The following is a 22,081-nucleotide window of genomic DNA, read 5'->3' on the forward strand; positions in this document are numbered from 1 at the left end:
ACGCAAGAACAGATTGGAGTTTTTTATTTCCATGACCATAATAGGGATTCAGAACTTTTTTTCATAGAGCAAAACAGGAGGATAGAAAATCATATCTCCAAATGCTTTTATTCCTGAACTTATTATATAATGTGAATGACGTTTGAGTTAGAATTCTGTTGTAGACTGTACCATAAGCATTTCACAGAGTTTGAAGTTTGTGATGCATAAATATATCACATACAGCTAATTTTGTATATAATATTTTGAGACTGGTTCTTTGTTATTAATAGTGGAAAACTGGCCTGGCCACCACTGTTAACTGTTCCAAATCCATGATTTTCACCTCTGTGGACACATGAGAAACTGAATATTCCATTAAGACTTATTTTTAAAAAAACACCAAGCTTTTCACAGTGGTTTGCCAAATCTACAGTTCCTATACTGTTGGAAAATGTTATTGAAAAAGAATATGTTTTTATACAAGGTATGGATTTCCAACATTCAGTTTTGGTCTCTTTTCATCACAAGTTGTCACAACCGCCAGCCAGCAGAGATCAACCCACAAAAGACAGTGCCAAACAGACAACCCACAGTGCTAGCAGCGGGTTGATAACAACAAGCGCCGCTGCATGTGTTAATCCATCAGCACACGCCCTACCGTGCGACAGGAAGCGCTATTTAAACCATCCAAACCCGTTTCCCGCTGCGCGGTATTGATTCCTCTCCTAGAGAGCTCTTATCTCACCTTTGTTTGTACCTCTCTTGCAATACTTCTCCCAGCTTCTGAACTTCCCTTTTGCCCTTCGACCTTGAACCTCGCCTGACGTTTTGGATTGTACAGTATGGCTGTCTCAGCATCTATTGGCTTTCGAACTACCTTTTGCCTTTCAACCACGAACTCCCCTGTCATTTTGGATTGTATGCCTGTTTCAATATCTACCTTCACCTTTGTCCGCATAGGATCCTCATACCTCATCATTGGGATTTGTCATAAGTATGTCTAGTAGAAGGAAAAAATCTCCCTGTACTTTAAGAATTTTTTAATGTAAACAAAATAAATAAAAATTGATTATTGTATACTCTACTAGTTCATTTTAAAATTGGCCTTAATAAATTGTGACAAAATAATTTTAACATCAACATTATTCTATTTTATTGGGTTATGAACAAATGCAATTTAAGGACAGCACATTTAATTTCCAAATTCTTCTCTCTCACATTAAATTATTTTAGTTACATTTCTCAGGCCAATTTCCTGTTTATTACAGTGGCTAACAAAAGTATTCACTCCCCTTGGACCTTTTTTACATTTTATTGTTACAATATGGAATCTTAATCAATTTTACTGTGAGTTTTGCTATTGATTGACAGAAAACACTTTTTAATGTCAAAGATCAAAATTCTACAGATCCTTCTAAAGTAGTTATAAGTATTCACCCCCTTTGAGACAATATTTGGTAGAGGCAAATTTGACAGAAATGATAGCCACAAGCCTCCTTGAGTATCTACCAGCTTTGCACATTTGGACATTGTTGTTTGTGCCCATTGTTCTTTGCAAAACTGCTCAGACTCCTTAAGTTTGAGCTGCAATTTTCAACTTCTGCCACAGAGTTTTGATTGGATTGAGCTCTGGGCTTTGACTGGACCACTCTAGCACATTTACCTTTTTTTTCATTTTAAACCACTCCATTGCAACTTGGCTGCATGTTTTGGGTCATTGTGCTACTGCAAGATGAATCTTCTCCCATGTGTCTTGTAGACCGCCACAGGTTTTCTTCCAGGAATTATTTGTACTTTGCTGCATGGATTTTTTTCTTCAGTCTTCCAGGCCCTGATGCAATGATGCTTCCTCATAGCATGATACTGCCACCACTATACCTCATAGTAGAGATAGTGCTCTCGGGATGATATTCACAGTTATGCTTGCAGCAAACATAGCACTTACTATTGAGACCAAAAAGATAAATTTTGGTCTTGTCAGATCATAGAATCTTCTTCCACTTGGTCTCAGAGCTTCCAACATGCCTTCTGGAAAAATGTAATGAGATTTGATGTGAGCTTTTTGTCACTGTCACATGAAGCCCAAATTTTTGAGGGACCTGGGTTAATGCTATGTGTACAGTTTCTTCTATCTCAGCAATTAAAGACTGTAATTCCTTTCAAGTTGTTACATTGTACTTCTCACTTGGAAACTCAATTTTGAGAACATCCTGTTCCTCACAATTTCACAGCTCTGCCATATTTTCTAAATTTCTTTATTATAGTCTTTAATATTCTTTGTACAGTATGTAGTGCCTTAGAAAGTTTCTTATACCCTTCTCCTCATTGGTGCTTTTTAATAACCCTGCCCCAGATTTACTTTGAAAGTTCCTTTGTCTTCACGATGTAGTTTATGATGGGAGCTGTACTAAACAACTGTGGGACATCCCAGGGATAGGCACATTTATCCTAAACTCATAAGAAACAACCTAATTGCTCATTCAGCAAATTATGTGACTTATAAAGACATTTGCTTGCACCAGAGCCTATTTAGTTGTGTTAGAGCAAAGGTGGTGAATACCTAAGCAGTAACATATTTTCAGTTTTTTTATTTATAATTTAGAAGGATCTGTAGAATTTTGTTTTCACTTTGACATTATACTGTAATGTTTTGTGTCGATCAATTGTGAAAAATCCCAAATAAATACATTATGATTCTATATTGTTATACAGTAAAATTGGAAAAAGTTTAATGGGGGTAAGTACTTTCAATTGCCACTGTATGTAAACAAGTAACTTGTACAGTAATCAATGTTTCCTAGATGTTTTTTAGTTTCAAAGGAACAGAAAAGTTGGCATTGAGCTCTAGACCTTTTTAGCATGTGTGTACAAAATGTGGGTGCTCATAAAGAAGTCAACATAGAAGCCACAAAACAACTGTTATTTCTGCATAATAATAATAAACTTAACATACTGTATAGTGCACTTGTAATACGTGGAAACATTCTTGTTTGGTATGACAGTAGGTTCTGAAAATCCTGAATGCTTCATTTTCACTTGCTTATCACAAGTGCCAGATGTGTATTTTTGGACTTTTAACAATGTGAGGAAGAAGAATGTATTGAGGAGAAGCATCACTTGTTACAGTACATTCACAATGGTTAAAATTGGTGATGTACATCTCAAGCAATTTCAATTACATCCGCATAGATATGTCATTCAAAAAATAGACTTTGGAAAAGTGAAAATCACAAAAAAACAATCTTGAGTCAACAGAGATGTTTGATATGATAGAAATGTTTTTAGGATTTCTCGGAAAGTGACCACACAACTATTACAGTTTTAACTCCAACAGTACTTTAAAGATTTGAAAGATAAAGAAAGGTGATTACAAGGTTAAAAGGCACAGTCTGTGAAGCAGGTGAATTGCATGCTACAAGTAAGCAAGAGTGGTATATAAAGAATTGTCTCAGATGGCCTTTTATTATTGTAAAATCAGTGAACAACATGAGAACACATACTGTACAGTATATTTACTCTAATTGGTGACTTTTTTGTTAATTAAGTGACAGACTGTCTTAACTATTTGCCTTGAAGTCCAAAATAATGGATTGCTTGCAAATGACTGGATGACGTAATTTAAAAAGCAATGTCAATAAATATCATAGCACTGTGGCATTTTCTATGTAGTTCCAAAATTCTTCACAGAGACATAATGAAAATATGAAATTAAAATAACTGTCTTAACAGTCTGAATCTTCTGGACTCGATGGCACAAATTCATTACTATTAAATCCTAACTTAATAAATACTGGATCTCCTTTTTTATTTTCCTTAATCTTGTGCCATCTGTTCTGTAGGTCTTTTATAACCCTTTGAATACTGTATCTCTATCTTTGAATGGTATCATCTCAGGCTGGGCCCCTCCTTTCTCAATCCAGGCAATTTTGTTTCTTGAACAAGGTTTCCAAGTGCACCAGAGGGCTCCTTCTGACATCTCCAAAACCAGTTAGATAGCAAATGCTGTGGGGGAATTAAGAGTGAACAGATAAATCAGAAAGGGTTTGAAATTAATGGTACACACATGTACAATACATTTTATAATGTGCAATTGCATGCCTAGAAAGAAACACACTAAATTTATGACTTTATACTGAATTAACGTATATCCTTATTTTTGTCAAAATACTTCAAGTCTAAAAACATATTGTTCCACAATGACCATTGCCCTACATTTTTCAATAATTGAATTAAACATGATTTGCTTACTCCCTACAACTAACAACAAACACAGGTAGTGAATAATCCTGTTGCTACGGTTAATTCACAGTGTTTCTTTAAATCAGTAAGTAGAATGCAACCATAGTTTTTCTTGCTTGACATTATACTAAAGCTATTTTTTTTATCTAAGTAGGCTGTCTGTCCCTTGGCACAAGGCTGGCCTTTAATCCAATAGCAGCAAAGTACTGGCCATTTTTTAAATTGACGTTTATGAAACTGAAATGCCCATTCACACTGGAATAAATAACCTGAGGAAGTCTGAGTTCAGAATTAATCAAGACCCAATATCCTATAAACAATGCAACAATTTATCATGTGAACTTCTGGAGACGATAACTTCCTGACTGATTAAATTACAATTGTACTAATTTTATTTGTGAATAAGTATAGTTTCTTATACTTTAATGACAACTGTCATTCACAAAATACTACTTGCAAAAGTTCCACAAGTTTACAAGATTGTTTTATTTGTAAATAAAATGCAGAGACAAGCCAGAAGTGAGCATCTGCTACAGCTTAACACACTGCCGTTTAATTATGTTGCAATGTGCACACTGTATAATAAATGTCCTTCTCCCACACACACTGTGGATGAGACGAAAACAAAAACAAGTGAAATTTTAATTTATATGAATGATACACCTTTATGCATAAGAAAAGGGTACTTCTTAGGTACATACGGTACTCCTGAACATTATAATATTGAAGGTGTCATATTGTTTCAGAACACACTTTACATCACTGTAGATGATGTCATCCACAATGGTTTCAAGATCTTGTGGATTTTTAATGACTTGGATTGATGGTTTGCAGCATTTGCAGTATTGTATCATGAGACAGCTCAGATTTAAATATGGCAATATAAGCCTGAATACAAGACTGACCTACAGTATGACAAAACGTTGTGGCAGTAAGAGTACTGTAGCATGATGGCATGAGAGTTAAAACTGTAGTCTCAAAACTTTTTAAATTCCACCTGGGGATGTCTTACATGTGGAGTTTGCATGTTTCTCATACATTCCTGTGGATTCCTCACGGTCCTCCCAAGGACATCCTGTCTGGTTTCTCTATTTTAATTCTCCCTTTAATATGTTTCCTACATCCCACCTTGTGCTCTGTGCTTCTAGTCAAATTCAGAGCTGTCTTGAACTTCCAGGAATTAGTGGCTTTCTGATAATGAATAGATAAATGGATTTTCACATGACTGACAGAAAAATACTTTAATAATTGTGAAAAGAACTGAATAGTTTTTCAGCTTATTTCTTATGTTGTTTAGCTTTAAATTTTATCAACAATATATTCTCAATATAATTACAATAAGCAATATAGCACAGAAAATTCAATTGCATTTGATCAAATAAGGTTTTATTTCATGGTTCTGCTAGTAAAAACTGTAGAATCAATATAAATTTCTGTTTTAAAAAAATACGGTTTAAAAAAATGTTTCGGCACAGAACAGCTGAAAATCCTAAACTGGGAAACTGAAAATGCGAGACCTAGAAATAGGATTAGTGCAGGCCATTTTGTTCCACTGCCATATTATGGCATTTCAGTTTTCATCTTAGCACACAAAAGTCTTTATACTTTATACCATTTTATATCATGGGCAATCCCCCTGGAATGGTATGTAAAAACACAAATTGACATTTGGTACACAAGCAAACGGGACCAAGGGGAACTGTTCCAAAGGACAGAGGCAGCACGGACCAGAGAGCTTCACATTGCCTGAATGTGAACACCATATGTCACGGTGTCAGCTTGCGTTCACATAGAACATATCACAAATGTGCATGGTTATTATTCACTGCTGTTGTCCATGTGAACATACTCCCATGGTGCCACTTCCATATGTACTTCCAGCAGTCATTTACTCCACTTCACGCAATTCCCATTATGTTGTAGTAGGACAGGCCAACTAAGTTACTAAGTAGGCTATATAAAGGTTAAGATTCATTTCTGAAATCTACCATATTAAGAAATACATGGTTTATTCCTCCATCCCCCTTTCTTTAAAAGCACAACCTAAAAAATAGCTTTTTACTTTGTGCCTATACTACTCATAAAAAATCTCTCTCATTACTTCCCCTTGTTTTGTGTAATAGGTAACTGTAACACCAAGCTATTATCCAAATTATAACCATGCACAACTGCAGGAAACTCTGGACTAATTTACTTACTCTCCATTTTAATTCAGACAAGGTCTCAAGAGGGTAATACACCAAACCATTATCTATCCCAAATCAGTGCTATGTCTGTTATAATGGTATTTTGTCCAGATGAAGGCTGCACTTCATCTCCTGTTAAATGGGATGTTTCCCCTTTGTTAGTTATTGGTCTGGCCATTTGTAAAAGCAGCTGGGCAGTTTATTGAGCATTATAAAGAAAGAGAAACACAAAGCTGAAAGGGGTACTTGATACACAGAGACGGCCGAGCACAGAACGCCTCAGAGGAGCTAATCTCCTTGTGTTCTACAGGTCAGTGATTCTGAAGGGTCTGAAACCTTTCTCTTTCCAATACAGAAATGAAAGTATAATAAAAGTATTTCTTCATTGCACAGCCAGTCATGTTGTGAAACATTCTAGAAAAGAAAGCAAAGCCAAATCCACACTTACTGTCGGTTAAAAAAATAAACTTTGAAAATAAACTCAAAGCCTATTTGTATTAAAATCTAAATGAATTTGGTACTGTATGTGACAAGTGCATCTCTACACAGGCTCAGCGCATTTACTGTGTCACTCCCTAGACAGTGGCAAAAACCGCTATGTCACAAGCAGATGTTGGAAGCAGGATGGGCTCCTACAGAAACAGTGGAATGAGAAGAGATGGATGGGGGAAAAAAAGAGACGAGAAGAGAGAAACATCGTTCAGGCTGAAGGCACACTAGACAGGAAGCCAGATGTTGAAGAAGACAGAAAAAGAGGATTGGTGGAAGGAAAGCCCAGACAAGAACCGCAAAATGGACAAGAGAAAGAAGAACATAAAGTAGGGTATGGAGGGCTGGATTTCTGGCTGGCCCCAACTTTGGGAACAGATGAGGGAAAAGGGAATACATCATGGTGACTTTGGTGAGTGGGCTGCTTTCTGTGGAGTGAAAAAGTAGAGAACAAAAAGCCTTGGGTTTGTTGCTATTGCGCTGGAGTTCCAGGAGGCAAGGAACATTGGGCTGATGAAGACCATCATCGTGGCAGCTCTGGCGAGCTGGTTATTTTAAGAGGTGTGGCGTGGCTGGCTTTCAGAAAAGAGAGTTTTGCTGAGCAGATGCAGGACCAAAGATGGATTCACTTGCTGAAATTGCTGTGAGCAGATCTGGTGTGGCTGAGATGTGGATAGAGGGAAGAGACAGTGATGAGGCTGACCACTGGGGAGCTTATAGAAATGTATAACACTAGCTAATGACTTCAAGGGGAAAGACGCAGGATGCTAAGCAAAGGGCACAGCCTGTTGTGGGACTGGTGGGAGCAGAGGAAGCAATATGGGAGCTATGGAATGTAGGATATCATTAACACCCCGGGAATGCCAGAAGAGATGGTCATGCAGACATTGGCCTCGCAGGCATAAGATAACTAATGGCTGACCTCAATTTTCAGAGAGGCAGCAATGTTCAAGGGGCTAAACTGGTACAGAATCTGCAGGGACTGCAAAGCTGGCTGGGATGGCAAAACAACGGACAAAAGAGTACGCAGTGGCAGGAAGGTCATTTGGAGTCAGAGAATCCATCACAAAATAGTGGAGAATTTCAAGGAGAGAATGAAGCAGAAAAGAACTTAAAAAATAGCCTGAAATTGTCTGAATTGCTGACTTTTTTTATTTCAGCAAAGAAATTAAAAAATAGAGAGGAAGAAATGATCAAAGTAACACTGGCATAGTAGCAGTGAATGCAAACATATTGAAGCAAGGAAGGTAGGGGGTACCATGGCATTTACAGATTTTAGGAAAGTAACATCATGGAGGATAATGGGTTAGATCAACATAAGTAAAGGAGAATTTGGTTCATCCCTCCCAAGCTTTCATTACAAAATTCTCTTACACAAATGGGTCATTTCAATTAATGCAATGCTCCATTCAAAGGAAAACCAAATGGCTTACCACACATTCAGGAAAAAAGTGTGATTAAATTGAATGATTTGTATTTACATAAAACAGCATGAAATAGTGTATAAGGCGAGCAAACTTCACAACTCTCAGATGCATAAATTTACTCCTGTTTTTCCAGCTTCCAATAAATTTAGCCAGTGGTCCAACATTATGTTAAACAGAATACACTTTTTCAGTTTGTTTCTATTCTGTTACTCTTTGTGGATGTGTGTCTTTCACAATTCATTATTTCAGACTGCTAACAAATATTTCTCTGGAGCAAATGGCTCTGAAAATCACTCAATGTCAACATACTGTATGATTATTAAGAATGTGAAAAAGCAGAAGGACACAAAATGCAGCAATTAATCACATTTAAGTACTGAAAGCACTCTGGAGGTTTCCATTACATTCTTTGCCTGCATACCAAACAATAACTGGGTAAGGAATGCCTCCTCAGAGAATCTGTAAATATACAGAGGAATTTAGACAACATGGTTTATATAAACCAGTAATGGATCTGGCCACGGGTTTACAACTCCTACTCACAAATGAATTATATGAAGTTTAACATCCCTATTAAAAAGTTCAAACTAGCCCCCTTTTCACAGCAGAGTGCCACCTATCACCATGAAGAGGTAATAGCAGGGCTATATCCTGGCCCTGTGTTTCCAGTCACTGTGGTTGTGTGGCTGGAAAACTGTGTTTCTGTGGTTCTACCATTTTAGTACCACAAAACATACACAAATCCCTCTAAATAGCGGTGTTCAAATCCTTGTACGGTTGCAAAATTCATTGTGATATTGTTTGTTTGATGTCCACTACAGATGCGTTCATTTAGTTTGGTATTCTATTAAAACTTTTATCCCAAAACACATTTTGTTCACCACATTCTCCATTGTAAATTCCACCTTCTTTCATGCCTACTGATATGAAGTGGCTTCAAAGGAGCTGCTTTTTCACAGTACTGATGAAAAACACATTAAATGTTCATATTTTACTTAGTGGCTGTGCCAATTCGTTTGAAGATGTGCATTATCCTTTTCAAGAAGATGTTCTTAGTTTTGTGTACTCTGTCCAACACTGCTCATTGTTTATACTGATCCAATCTGTCACAATGTTATAACTTTATATAATTTTACAGAGATTTTGCTACAGTATACTATTACAATGAAGACACTAATAAATTATGTTTTAATTAAAATTAACATTCTGCTATATACTGTACACAAAAAGTTGTATTCACTGAGTGAATAGCATAGACTGGATAATATTTATTATACCAAATATTTGAAACTTGATTTCCAGAAAATTGTGTTGCATTCTGAATACAAATTATATCACAGTTTTTCAAGACAGAGCTTATTGCATAATGTGTAAAAAGATTAAACTGTTCTTAAGAAGATTAGAAAAGTTACAAACGAGAGGAGGCCATTTGACCATTTGGTGATTAGTAATTAATTGATCCAAGGATCTCACCTAACCATTTCCTGAAAAAAGCCAGGGTATCAGCTTTAACAACATGAATGAGAAGCTTGTTCTATATTACCACAACCCGATGGGTAAAATAGTACATCCTTGTTAAATTCACTTTCACATACTGTACTGTAGTTTGCACTTGTGCCCTCTTGTTTGTGCTTCACTGTTCATTGAACTTGAACTTTCTTTGCAAAAATAATATCTAATTTAGTAAATCCATTTTATGAAGATCTTACATTTATATCATGTATATAATAATAAATATATGAATGATCTATTTAGACGTAGAACTGCAAGAAAAATATTGCTACCACATGCAGTACAGTACATAGCATGCATGAGATCCCTGGTGCCACTATAAATCGCTTATCATTAACAGTTCTTTCAAAAGGATAATACGCCTTAACCTGCGTACATAAAAAAAGGATTGTTTCTTTTTTGCTGGAGACATAAACAAAATTATTGATTTTTTAGTTTTAAGAACTTAAGTAAAAATAATCAATATAGAGACTGTGAAAGAGGAGGTGGTAAATTGACAGGCAGTAAACAGGAAGGAGGTTATACCTGTATCTCAGTTACTTGGCAAATATGTTTTTATGACTAGATGAAAGCAAAGTAGGGAGACCCTTATTTATTTCCCACTAACTTTTTTTTCCCATGAGTTTCTAGTTGAAGTAGAACGTTTTGAGCGATTTCCCTCCTTACCAGACACTATGTCGTTCAGGTTTTCCACCTCTTCTTGCAGTCTCAAGAGCAGCACGCCATAAAGGATTTCCGGGTGCTGTTCTGGCCCTACTCCCATCCTTTCCAGGATGCTCTTACTTATCCTCAGCAGAGCCCGGCCTTGTGAATCAAGAGTAACAGTTCATTTAAACAAACTGGGAACAAACAAAACCCGCTTTGAGCCTAACACAAGGAACGTTAGATAAAAAAATACAATAAAGTCTCAGGCTAACCTGATCAAAGGCTGAATATAGTTATAAAATTGAGATTAAGTCCTATAAAGGGCCTTTTTTTTACTTCAGGTTTTTACTTCAGGTTCTAGCACTGTAGTAATGTGCCTCAAACAAGACAGAAGTACAAGAATGACTAGAGCAAGCAGCTGAAACATCCCAGACACTTTAAAAAACAGGTGTACAAAATGCTTGGACCAAAAGGCTCTTAGCAAACCAAATGAGCTCTATATATGTTCTGGATGACCCCTTATGATTTGTAACCTTTCTTATGTTATTAGTTTCTACTGACTAAAGTGCACAAATAAAGGATACTTACCTTTTTCACCTCATTCACACCTTACATACAGTATATAGCTTGTCCTTTCAGTCTTTATTTTCCATAATTAATACCTTACAGGTAAACTGGACTATAAATTAAATTGAATAATTTTACCTTCGGGTATATTTTGTATTTTATTTTGGTATTTTTAGCAAAACAAATTAAAGGTGTTTGAAGGATTAAATGTGATACTTTAAAAAATGAAAGATCATATTTTTTGTATACTGTATAACACTTCAGACAGTATCACATTTCTCCACATTCTAAAGTATAATAGATTTGTTAGCATTAACTATATTACTGTATATATACTGTACAATTTGAAGGAACAGGTAAAGGTTTATTCCATACTAAAAGGAAAAGAAAAGAGATGTTTATGCTGTGGAACTTTCTTCAGGTGTGTGTACCTGAACCTCACACACCTGATAAAGACTTCTCTTTTCTTTTCCTTTCAGCACGGAATAAACCTTTACAGCCTACGCATGCTGACGTAGCTATCTACTTGTATCATTTTAATAGCTTCTAGACAGGGCATCTACAGTTACTGTACATGTACAGTTATGTCAGTAGAGTGAGACGGATAGTTGTATAATAAAATAAACATTACTTATGATGCTATGAAGAAAAGGACCAGGGCATACTAGATTTTGTCACAGAAATTTCTCTGGATGTTAGAAAGAATGTCTCAATAGGTTTACTATACCTTACAATAAATACATGTAAATACTGTATATAATGTTCAGTTAATCAAGTACAGTAAGAGACACATTTAATGCCTAAAAGACATAAAATACATGAAAACATGGTTGTTAGGGAAATTAATTCTTACACTCATTGTTAGTAGTGTTAAAAGTGTTGTGATACTGACAAGCACCTGTGGATAAGAGCAATGAACAGTGTACTATGTTCAGGCAAAATGTTGGTTCCAGATGTCAATGAGAAATTACTTGCCATCCTCTGTCACCTGACCATCTGGAGGAAGACCATTGGTTGGTTGACATTTAAGACTAGGAAGCTGAGGTCACTAGTTTGGCCATCAACTCTACAGCTAGGAATCTAGCAGAACACCTGTTATGTGCTGCAGCAAAGGACATGGGTGCAGAAAAAGAAGCAACCAACTGACAATGATTGAGTTTTTGAAAAAATCTAAAAAAGGGAAAAAAATGTTCTTGAGAAACTTTAGTTTTGGAAAGAGCCTTGTGTGTTCCGAAGCAGTTAAGCAGCTTAGATATTTACTTGTGTTATAGAGAGGAAACTGATTAAATACAGATATCGTTTTGAAATAAGCTTAGGCTTTTGTTGTATTTGCTTTTTATAATATATACTGATGGAAAAAAGAAACGCAACACCTCCTCCTCCACACTCTGGCCCTCCTGTCTGTGTGGAACAGGCTGAAAAGTGACTCATCCTTGACCTGATGCCACTGTTGACGAGCCCATCGCAGCCTCTGTCTGGCCCAAGCCAGTCGGGTGTGACGTCTAGGAGGTGTGAGCAGAGGGCCTCTAACAGATTGCCATGTTCTAAGGCCAGCAGCATGGAACTTCACTGTCCTGTCACTGATGCGGACTACTGAACTCTCTTACAGTGATCAGTGCTACAGCACATGACTATCACTTACCTGATACTGCATGATTCTCAATTGCTAGCAGGAAGGCTGCTTGGCGGCAGGGGTATTGTCCTTTAACCCACTCATACACATCCTCCACTGTCCAAAAGGAGACTCTTTTACAACCAGCCACCTCAGTGGGCTTCTGCGTATCCTTTGTACAAATGAGATGAGAGCTTTAGAAGTCTAGTGAGATAATTCAGACACTATTAGACACATTCCTAAACATTCTGTATCAAACCAACAAAATAGGCATAAACTTGGCCACACAAAAACTAAATCACCTATTTTACAATCTAGCATCAAAATCTAAGCTAAAAACAACAAAAGCAAAACACTACCAAAAAACAAAAGCAAAAGAAAAGTGGTTTGATTTCTGATGCAACAACATCAGAAAAGCACAACGAAAACTCCCAAATCAAAAACACAGACAACCACACAACACAGATCTGTGCCTCAGCTGCTGTGAAATGGTAAAACATTACAATCACATTCTGAAAAAGAAAAGAAACACTTACATAAACAAATAACTCTCAGAAATTGAGGAGTCACTAAATCAGAACTTCTTCTGGGAGAAGTGAAACACTTTAGATAAATCAAAACCAGATGGGCCATCCAAAATGGAACAATCTGGCAAACATACTTTGAAACTGTCAATCTGGACAAGACCAAAAGAAAGTCAGACCTCAGGAAAACAAGTATCACTTCACACTCAATAACAACACATTGAAGCACACATCCATCTACACATACCTTAGTCGGACCATCTGTACCAAATGCTTCCAAATACAAACAAATCAGACCAATACATCATTTATGAAAAACTCAAAATTTTGGAATTGACTATTAAAGACAACCAAAACCCCTTAAGCTTCCTGATTACTGAGCGGGAGCTACTGGACAAACTCCAGGCCCTTAGACCACGCAAAGCCTGTGGCCAAGATGGAGTCAGCAACGAGATGCTGAGACACAGCAGCTCGAAGTTGCAACAAGCCCTGTTCAAACTTTTCATGAAAGTCAGATGTTTTCCTGAGGTCTGGAATCAAGGACTGATCCCTCCCTTATATAAGAGTGGAGACACACTCGATCCCTACAACTACCGGGGAATCTGTGTGAACAGTAATCTGGAGAAGATATTTTGTAGTATGTTGAATACGCAAATACTGACCTGCCTTATGGAATACAATGTCCTGAGTAAAAGTCAGATAGGCTTTTTAGGAGATCACTGCACATCTGATAGCATTTACACCCTACACACACTGATAACCAAACACATCCACCAAAAAGACAAAGGAATTTTTTTTTGCCTGTTTTATTGATTTCAAGAAAGCATTTGACTCGATTTGGGACGAAGGACTGTTTAATAAACTTCACTAAAGTGGCATAGGGGGTGACGTGTATGACAAAATTAAGGGAATGTACTCAACAAATGTGAGAACAAATGTGCAGTGAAATTTGGTAACAAAAGGACAGAATTCTTCACCCAAGGTCATGGGGTGAGACAGGCCTGCAGCCTGAGCCCAACACTGTTCAATATCTATATCAATGAGCAGGAATGTTGGAACAGTCTGCAGTTCTCGTACTAGTGCAGTCTCGAACTACATGACACAGAGATCAAGTTCCTGCTCTATGTAGATGACTTGGTCCTGTTGTCATTCACAGAACAGGGGCTGCTGCAGAGCCTGGCACTGCTGGAGCAATACAGTCAGACCTGGGTGCTGATAGTCAATCTGGACAAGACCAGAGTCATGGTTTTCCAGAAGAAAGCCAGACCTCAGGGAAACAAGTATCACTTCACACTCAACAACAACAACACATTGAAGCACACATCCAGCTACACATACTGTACCTTGGTCTGACTATCAGCTCATCTGGGAGTTTTGACCCAGCAGTGAAGGCACTTAGGGTCTTCTACGCAATAAAAATAAGGCTTTCCAAATTCAACCCACCAATAGGAATCTGGCTCCAAATATTTGAAAGAGTAATCAACCCATTGCCCTACTGTACTGTACTGTATATGGCTGTGAAGTGTGGGGCCCCCTCTCAGACCAAGATTACACTAAATGGGACACACACGCCATAGAAATTCTGCACATGGAGATCTGTAGAAACATCCTCCATGTGCAGAGAATAACACCTAACAACTTGTGCTGAGAACCATTAGGCCAATGCCCATTATTAATAAAAATTAATAATACTAAAAAGTAATAAAGAAATAAAGTATTGGTTACACCTAAAAAACAGCAACCAAAACTCCTACCACAACAAGGCCCTACTGAGCTAAGTGCTAAGCCCAACAAATAGCACTTTTAGCCAGCTGGTCCTGAGTCTCACTGGCCGGAGCCACACCAACACCAGCCAGCCTCAGGACAGCATTGCTAGAGCACCATAAACCAGAATCAACCACATCACAGCACAGATGAAACAGCAATATCTCACAGACTGGAACACACACATACAAACACAAAAACACAACATACAGTAAACTGGAATGCTACAGAACCCTAAAAGACAAGACACACTATTAGAATATTTGACTTAAATAAGAAACAACAAAAAGAAAAAGACCCTAATGAAGTACAAGCTCAGTGACCACAGCCTGGCTATACAAACCTGGGCGACACAGGCAGACCTGGCTGCCCAGAGAGGACAGGCTGTGCTCCCACTGCCAGCAAGGACAAATGAGACAGAGACACACTTCCTATTGCACTGTGACAAATATTCTGGGATTAGTCAAACATTCTTCCCCAAATTTACAAAAATCTAATCCTAGAATTCCCACACCTGTCAGAATCACAACTCCCAATCCTACTGGGAGAAGGAGGAGAGAACTCAGTTGAACTGGCAGCCCAGTATGTGATCTCATGTCACAGCCTGTGGAACCTCTCTCTCAATAATGCTCCATATGTTTACATGTAACTGTATATAGATGTTTCTATAGTGTACAATTTCTGTAGATTGTATATTAATTGTACTTGTATTGCTTTGGCAACACTGATTTATTCATTGGTTATGCCAAAAAAGCATCTTGAATTGAACTGAATTGAATTGAATAATGCAGTAACATTCTACATTGGGATCTCCTATACATTGTCATCCTTGCTTGTTTTAAATCTTATTGCACATTTCCTCTTATTCCTGTGTTGTTTTGTCTTAGATTTCTTTACCATGAAAAATGACACTTCCAGAAAACCAAACAAAACGTTTCTTCTAAGGACCAAGTAAAGGTTGGTCCCACACTTAAAAGCATCAAGAAGAAAAAACATTTCAGCTGCTGAGCCTTTATCAGATGACCTTCGGGTGTCCTTTGCTTGACGTAGGCTCAACCGCCGGAATGTTATTTCTTTTTCTTACTTTTCAAGTGGAACCTTTACTTGCTCCTTTGCAGCCAATGCACACTGATGCAGCTCCTCATTTGAAAGTTTCTTCTAAGTCTTCCACAGGTTGAATGATAGGAAATGACTTTATGAAATGTACAGTAGTATAGCCTGGAGTGTCTCATTCCTAGTTTCCTTTCTAAAAGTCACATTTGAGAAGTCCTTTCAGAGGAACATTGGTAGTAGAAAAGTCATAGACATTTTCATAACTTATAAACACTGGTGAGGTATTTATTTATCAATATCGCTCCCCTCATGCATCCCATTTTAATAATTTGTGTTTTTTTTCTCTTGAACTTCAGTTGAAAGGCAAATCTAGGTTTAGCTGTAACATATACACCAATTCTTCACCAGCATGATGACATATCTGTCTTTTAGGGCCACAACACAAGTCATTGAAAAGTTTAAAACTAGAAAGGCAATTTAAATATAGGGAAAAGAAAGAATTTCTATCTATTTCTCTGACACAATTCCTTTAAAACTGTTTTCAAAATCATCTTTCCCACTAAACATGTGCTTATGTGTGTTTATTCAAAGTCACATTATTTTGTTGGTCACTGTTTATGTTAGCTCTTTTAACTCAAAAGAAAAAAAAGAACAGATCAACAAATGGACATTACCCTTTTGTACAAAAATGCAGTTGGAATTTTCACATACTGGTTTTGAGAGAAAAAGGATAATTAAGGATAAATATCCACAGTTGGCAGACAGTAAACCAAACAAAGTGTACTCTTATGTTCCTCCAGGCAAAAAGAGCTTGTCTGTTCTTTGTATTTTTTCTGCTTATGAGCCAACACACCATATAAAGTCAATTTCTGGGATGTTAGAGTCAAACAATCAAATATTAACCAACGGTGCATTTTGTGTTATGTCTTTTGAAGAAAATGTAGAGGTTTGGCTATTGAATATCCGTTAAAAAAGCCAATGACCAGTGTAGACAGATATTCCCACTGGAGTTCTATAGCTCTAGCAATGAGACAGAAACAAACTGGTTAAAATATACCATGGAGCATGAACAGAAAAGACACTAGCGAATTTCACCTAAAGTAAAAAAAGATCTGCCTTCCAGCATTTTCAATCTACTTTTTAGTGCTTTAAATAATTTGTCGTTGGAAATCCTGTGATGGCCTACGGATGAAGCCTGTGTAGCCTTGCTGTTTCCAATAATAAGTCATGGTGCAGCTATAGAAGGCCACAACTTCACCTACTGTATGACACTGAATCATAACACTACCTAATGCAACAAGAAATGTCTGTATTCTGTGGTGGCCTGGGAACAGTTTGTGGCCACAAATATCTGCCTTCTGCTACTCCTGTAGCCTGCATTTGCGTTTCTTCCTGTGCCTCCTAGGTTGGAAAATACAGGGAGGGAAATAAAACCTAATCCTAGGATTTATTTAACTACTTCAAAAATGTCTCCTGATTAGGTGAAGTAAGACATAATGAAGGAATCCAAGCATATTATTTACTATGTCACTATAATAAAAAAAGCAGGAGCACAGTTGGATCATGCAGTGGTAACTTTCACATCAATCTAACAACCAGCTATTATTTTATTCCATGCCTTTTCATCCTTAACAAGTGTCATGTGATAATAGAACATAGAACACTCCCACAGTCTAGAACTCCCAGATTTATATTCCCTTCTTTACCATTCACTCACACACTGAGGTGATGCAAAACTGGTAATCTTAATTTTAGGGCTTAAATATACAGTACTGCATCTGTGGTGGTGGGGTGTTGCCCCATGTACCTTCCACGCAAACCACACCATGTGTGTCCTTTAAGCAAACCTGTAAGTAGCATTGGAGAAAACACTGGAGGTGGGAAATAGTGGAAATATACCTTTCTCAAAAAAATAATAATTTCCAGATACTGTATAAGTGAAATGTGCTAGGTTATGCAGTACTGCTAATGTATCATACTATTCTATTGTCCAATATCTGTGAGACGTAACCCATTCCCAGACCTTTCCCAATTGACAATTACAGTATATCAGCTTACTGTCTGGCCTAAAGCAACATCCATCACTTGGATGGTCAGCTAAGCCAGGTTAAGTCCTCAGGACCGGTACTCCTGCTGAAAGCTGAGACCTGCTATTTACACTGCAGAATCAAGTTGAAAAAAGAAGTGGCTTGCTGTCTTGGAGGATGAGAGGACATGGCTACAATTCTACTAAGTCACACTTTGGCTGCAATAGAGACTTAGCTTGGATGTCAATGTTTGTTAGCATTAAATCAAATCACAGGAAAATTACTGACAAACACATGAATACTTGCCTTTGACATATGCTCAGCTCCTGTCTGAACTAAAGAACCATCAGAAATCTTTATTTTATGGTGTTTGTGGAGCTCTGTTGAATAAATGAGAAGAAAGGCTGTTCAGTACAGTGAGTTTCAGGACAAAAAACCACATTTTCCCCAGCATTGTATACCCACATTATCTGTCTTTGTGACTTGTGACTTGTGTGTGTTTTCCTGTAACTGTCAATTATTACTTTTCTGATTCATAATTTTTAAGGTCAGAGTTTAGTGCATGTTCAATACCTAACACAGTTATATTAGTTGTAGTCTTTATTTGTTATGTTTGAAACTGGATTTTGATTAACTAGCTGTGAACTTCTGTCCCTCAACCAAGATCAAAGCAAGGTCAAAATAAAGGTCAGACACTACATGTCTAATAACTATGTATATTGTCTATGAGAGGCATAAATTGGTAAATGATACAATTCTAATCTGAGGATAAATCTATGAAGTCCAGTCTGTTTTTTAACGTGATTACTTTGTTTCTATTGTTTAAAACACATGCATATACTATTAAAAATATGCTTCCGTACCCCTTCAAAAACAGTAAATAAAAAACAGAATTGGAACCATATGGCAGATATTTTCATGGATTACAAAGCAATAACTATGAGCACTTGATGCACTAGAAACAATTAAAACCTAGATCCTTTGTGTGATTTCACAGAAGTTCCATCTGTACCAGTTCAAATCTATGTATTCAAAACCTTTGTTAAAATAACACTTTAAGCATGGATGTTTGATTTTTATGGATATACATACAGTATAATGAATATACTGTATGCCTGCATGCTACATAGTGAAACACTTCCACAAGAAAGTTTTTTTTTCTCTCTAGTGAGAGACTTTTGCCTAGTGAATACTCTCAAGGTTTATTTAGCTTTCTTCAGTAAAGCTGAACTGTTGTTCTAAATCAGGGTAAATCAATATAATAAAAAGAAAACCCTGAGTCCTTAGATGAAGACATGCAGAATATCACTGCTCTCTGTCATGAGAACCATAAGGTGTTATTACTGGAACACGTACAGTATGTTTAAATGCAAAAGAGAATAAGACAATTTTCAGAAATACTAATTTATTGACCATAAATTTGCTGGTAAACTACTGTACACTTATTTAAAAACACTATCTCCTCTAAACGTATTGTACAGTTCATCATTCATCATAGCAAGGATATAGAGCTGTAGAAATAAGCATTCTGTCATTGTACCTAAAATGAGGTCTAAAAATCCTTACTACAAGTTGCTAGGACATCTTTATCAATTAGGTGTGGTTTAAAAACTATGTTAATGACTCAAAATTAGTACAGTATAATGTTGTAGAAAGAAAGTGCCAACACATAAAGGTTTGACTGCATTTAGATTTGTGAGCTCACTTTCTTTGCAATCAATTGATGAATGTTTGCCAACAATAAGACAACCACTGCTGCATTTTATTATTGTATGTGTCATGTAAATACTTTTTTTCTATGAAAAATAAGTAATATAATGTAATGTTGTTCTTTTTCAGACAGATATCTGATCAAACACAAAATATATGATTCTGCTGACTGAAAAACACAAAAATATCCAGTAAAGCAGCCACAGAGCCCTTACCTGACCCATGTTCTAACAGCCTTTCTAGGGCACACTAGAAAAGAAGGTGTCACTGGTGAACAGTGAGTGCAAGTCTCACCTTCAGTGTTCAGTGATGCAGATCAGTTCACATGAATTACCCCCTCGAAAGAAAGTCTTCTTTCTGGTGCAAAGATACATAAATATGTATTGATTTTATAACTATTAATAGCTCTATATTATAACACTGTATTAGGTATTTACGGGCATTTATGGAACAAAAGAGGACTAAATTGGCAAAATATTCATACAGTAAAAGATCAATTCATATAATGGTTAACAGTAGTCGTCAGGACAGTTTTAGCTATACAAATATACCACCTAGTGGTCCTTCGTAATATTGCATCCCGCAACCTTGTCTCCTCGGTGAAACCTTTTTTTCAACCTTCACCCTTTGTTATAGTCAATGTACCTTTCTTTTTTTTCTGTATTTGTGTCAATAATTTTTTTATGTTTCACGACCATTATGTATAGATAGCACAGAAAACACAATTTCAAGTGAACTAATACAGGATTTGTCATAGAAAGAGAAAGCCAACACCTGCATCTACTGTATGGTTACACGGCTTCACGCGAAAAGAATGCGACACACTAGATCACCTTGAGCTATGACTCAAATACGTTTCATCGTATTATATAAAATATACTGACTGCTCAAAAAAGTTAAATGAGTTCTCCAGGAGTGTCATTCTACAGCTTACTTTATACTAACGAACCACAATTTTATCATAAATCTGACATACAGTACAGTAACCCCTTCTTACAGTACAGGTACATCCAGGAAGTTCAAAACTTTGAGTAAACTGTTTACTGTTTAAAAATCGATCACTTTCCCATCTACAGGCTCCATCACAGGCTACTTAGCGAAAGTTTCTGCCTGCGGGAAATGCAATTATACACTAATAAAAATCATTAAACGAAGCAAATGTCTCTAAATCATCCTTACCGTGGCTAGATCTGTACTTTTTCACTCGATTACGTGCCCCTGGTTTGCGCACACCTGGAAAAAGTCAAGTTTACCAGCGCTCTCTGTCGGTAGGATAATTTCCTTTCAGCAATCAATATCTTCGAATTTAGAAACGCTAAAGATGTCAGTATATTGAATGCGTGGTTTGTCAGACTACAAAAAGAACAATTACTGTGATTTTATTTCTGGATATAGCTGAACTGTAGTTTTTATTCTGTATTTCAACCACCAATTTTGTGGGCAAAATAACTTTATATACAATTTTATTATATATGTTATTATATGTAAATTATATTATAATACAATAAATGTGTATATACATGTTTAAACAAAATGGAGCATACTGTTTATATAAGAATTCCTTACACTTACAGTATATAGCACTTTTTTGGAGACTATATTCAAAGCGCTCAATGGGTAATGGAGACTCCCCTCCATCACCACCAATGTGTAGCCTAACCTGATTGATGCAACAGTAGTCATAGTGCACCAGTATGCATCACCACACACCAGCTATCAGTGGGGAGGAGAATTTACAATGAGTATACAGTATATATACAGTATATATGATATGATGGTGCCGTGGTTAGCATTTCTGCTTTGCAGCACTGTGGCCCTGGGTTCAATTCCATACCTAGGGTGCTATCTGCGTGGAGTTTGTATGTTCTCACCATGTTCGCACGGGTTCCCTCTGGGCACTCCGGTCTCCTCCCATAATCCAAAAACATAACTGGTAGGTTAATTAGCTTCTGGGAAAACTGACCCTAATGTGAATGTGTGCATGTATGTGTTTGTGTCTACGTGAGTGCCCTGCGATACACTGGCTCTTATCCAGGATGTATCCTGTCTAGCACCTGTTACTTGTTGGGATAGGCTCCGGCTTCCCCACAGCTTCGATCTGAATGAAGTGGTTAAAAAATGGATTGATGAATGGACATAAATATTACATTTTGTATGCACTGGTACTGTATGTAAAACAATGTGCAAAACCCAATATGCAGTAAGCTTTTAGAATAAATTAAATACATGTAATTTATTTCCTGTTTGTCTCTTTGTAATAATGTATTTTATATTTGTTTCCAAATTTTCCCACTTTTAATACTGTATATAAAAAGTTTATTGGTATGCGACCTTAAAAAAATAT

General features: G+C 36.9%; 1 protein-coding gene across 1 annotated transcript; it reads right to left on the reverse strand.

The window, feature by feature from the left end:
- Positions 1-1,110: 1,110 nt before the first annotated feature.
- On the reverse strand, positions 1,111-20,960 carry LOC148839445 (sterile alpha motif domain-containing protein 12-like). The gene is made up of 6 exons (XM_088908322.1): positions 20,917-20,960; positions 20,032-20,094; positions 18,334-18,407; positions 12,690-12,831; positions 10,502-10,639; positions 1,111-3,984 (listed from the first exon to the last, which is right to left on the reverse strand). The coding sequence occupies exons 3-6, from the start codon at positions 18,340-18,342 to the stop codon at positions 3,971-3,973; spliced, it is 303 nt and encodes a 100-aa protein (XP_088764448.1). The 5' UTR covers positions 18,343-18,407; positions 20,032-20,094; positions 20,917-20,960; the 3' UTR covers positions 1,111-3,970.
- Between the last annotated feature and the right edge of the window lie 1,121 nt (positions 20,961-22,081).

The sequence above is a fragment of the Atractosteus spatula genome, chromosome 2 (assembly GCF_055471065.1).
Source record: "Atractosteus spatula isolate fAtrSpa1 chromosome 2, fAtrSpa1.hap1, whole genome shotgun sequence".
NCBI classification, from domain to species: domain Eukaryota; kingdom Metazoa; phylum Chordata; class Actinopteri; order Semionotiformes; family Lepisosteidae; genus Atractosteus; species Atractosteus spatula.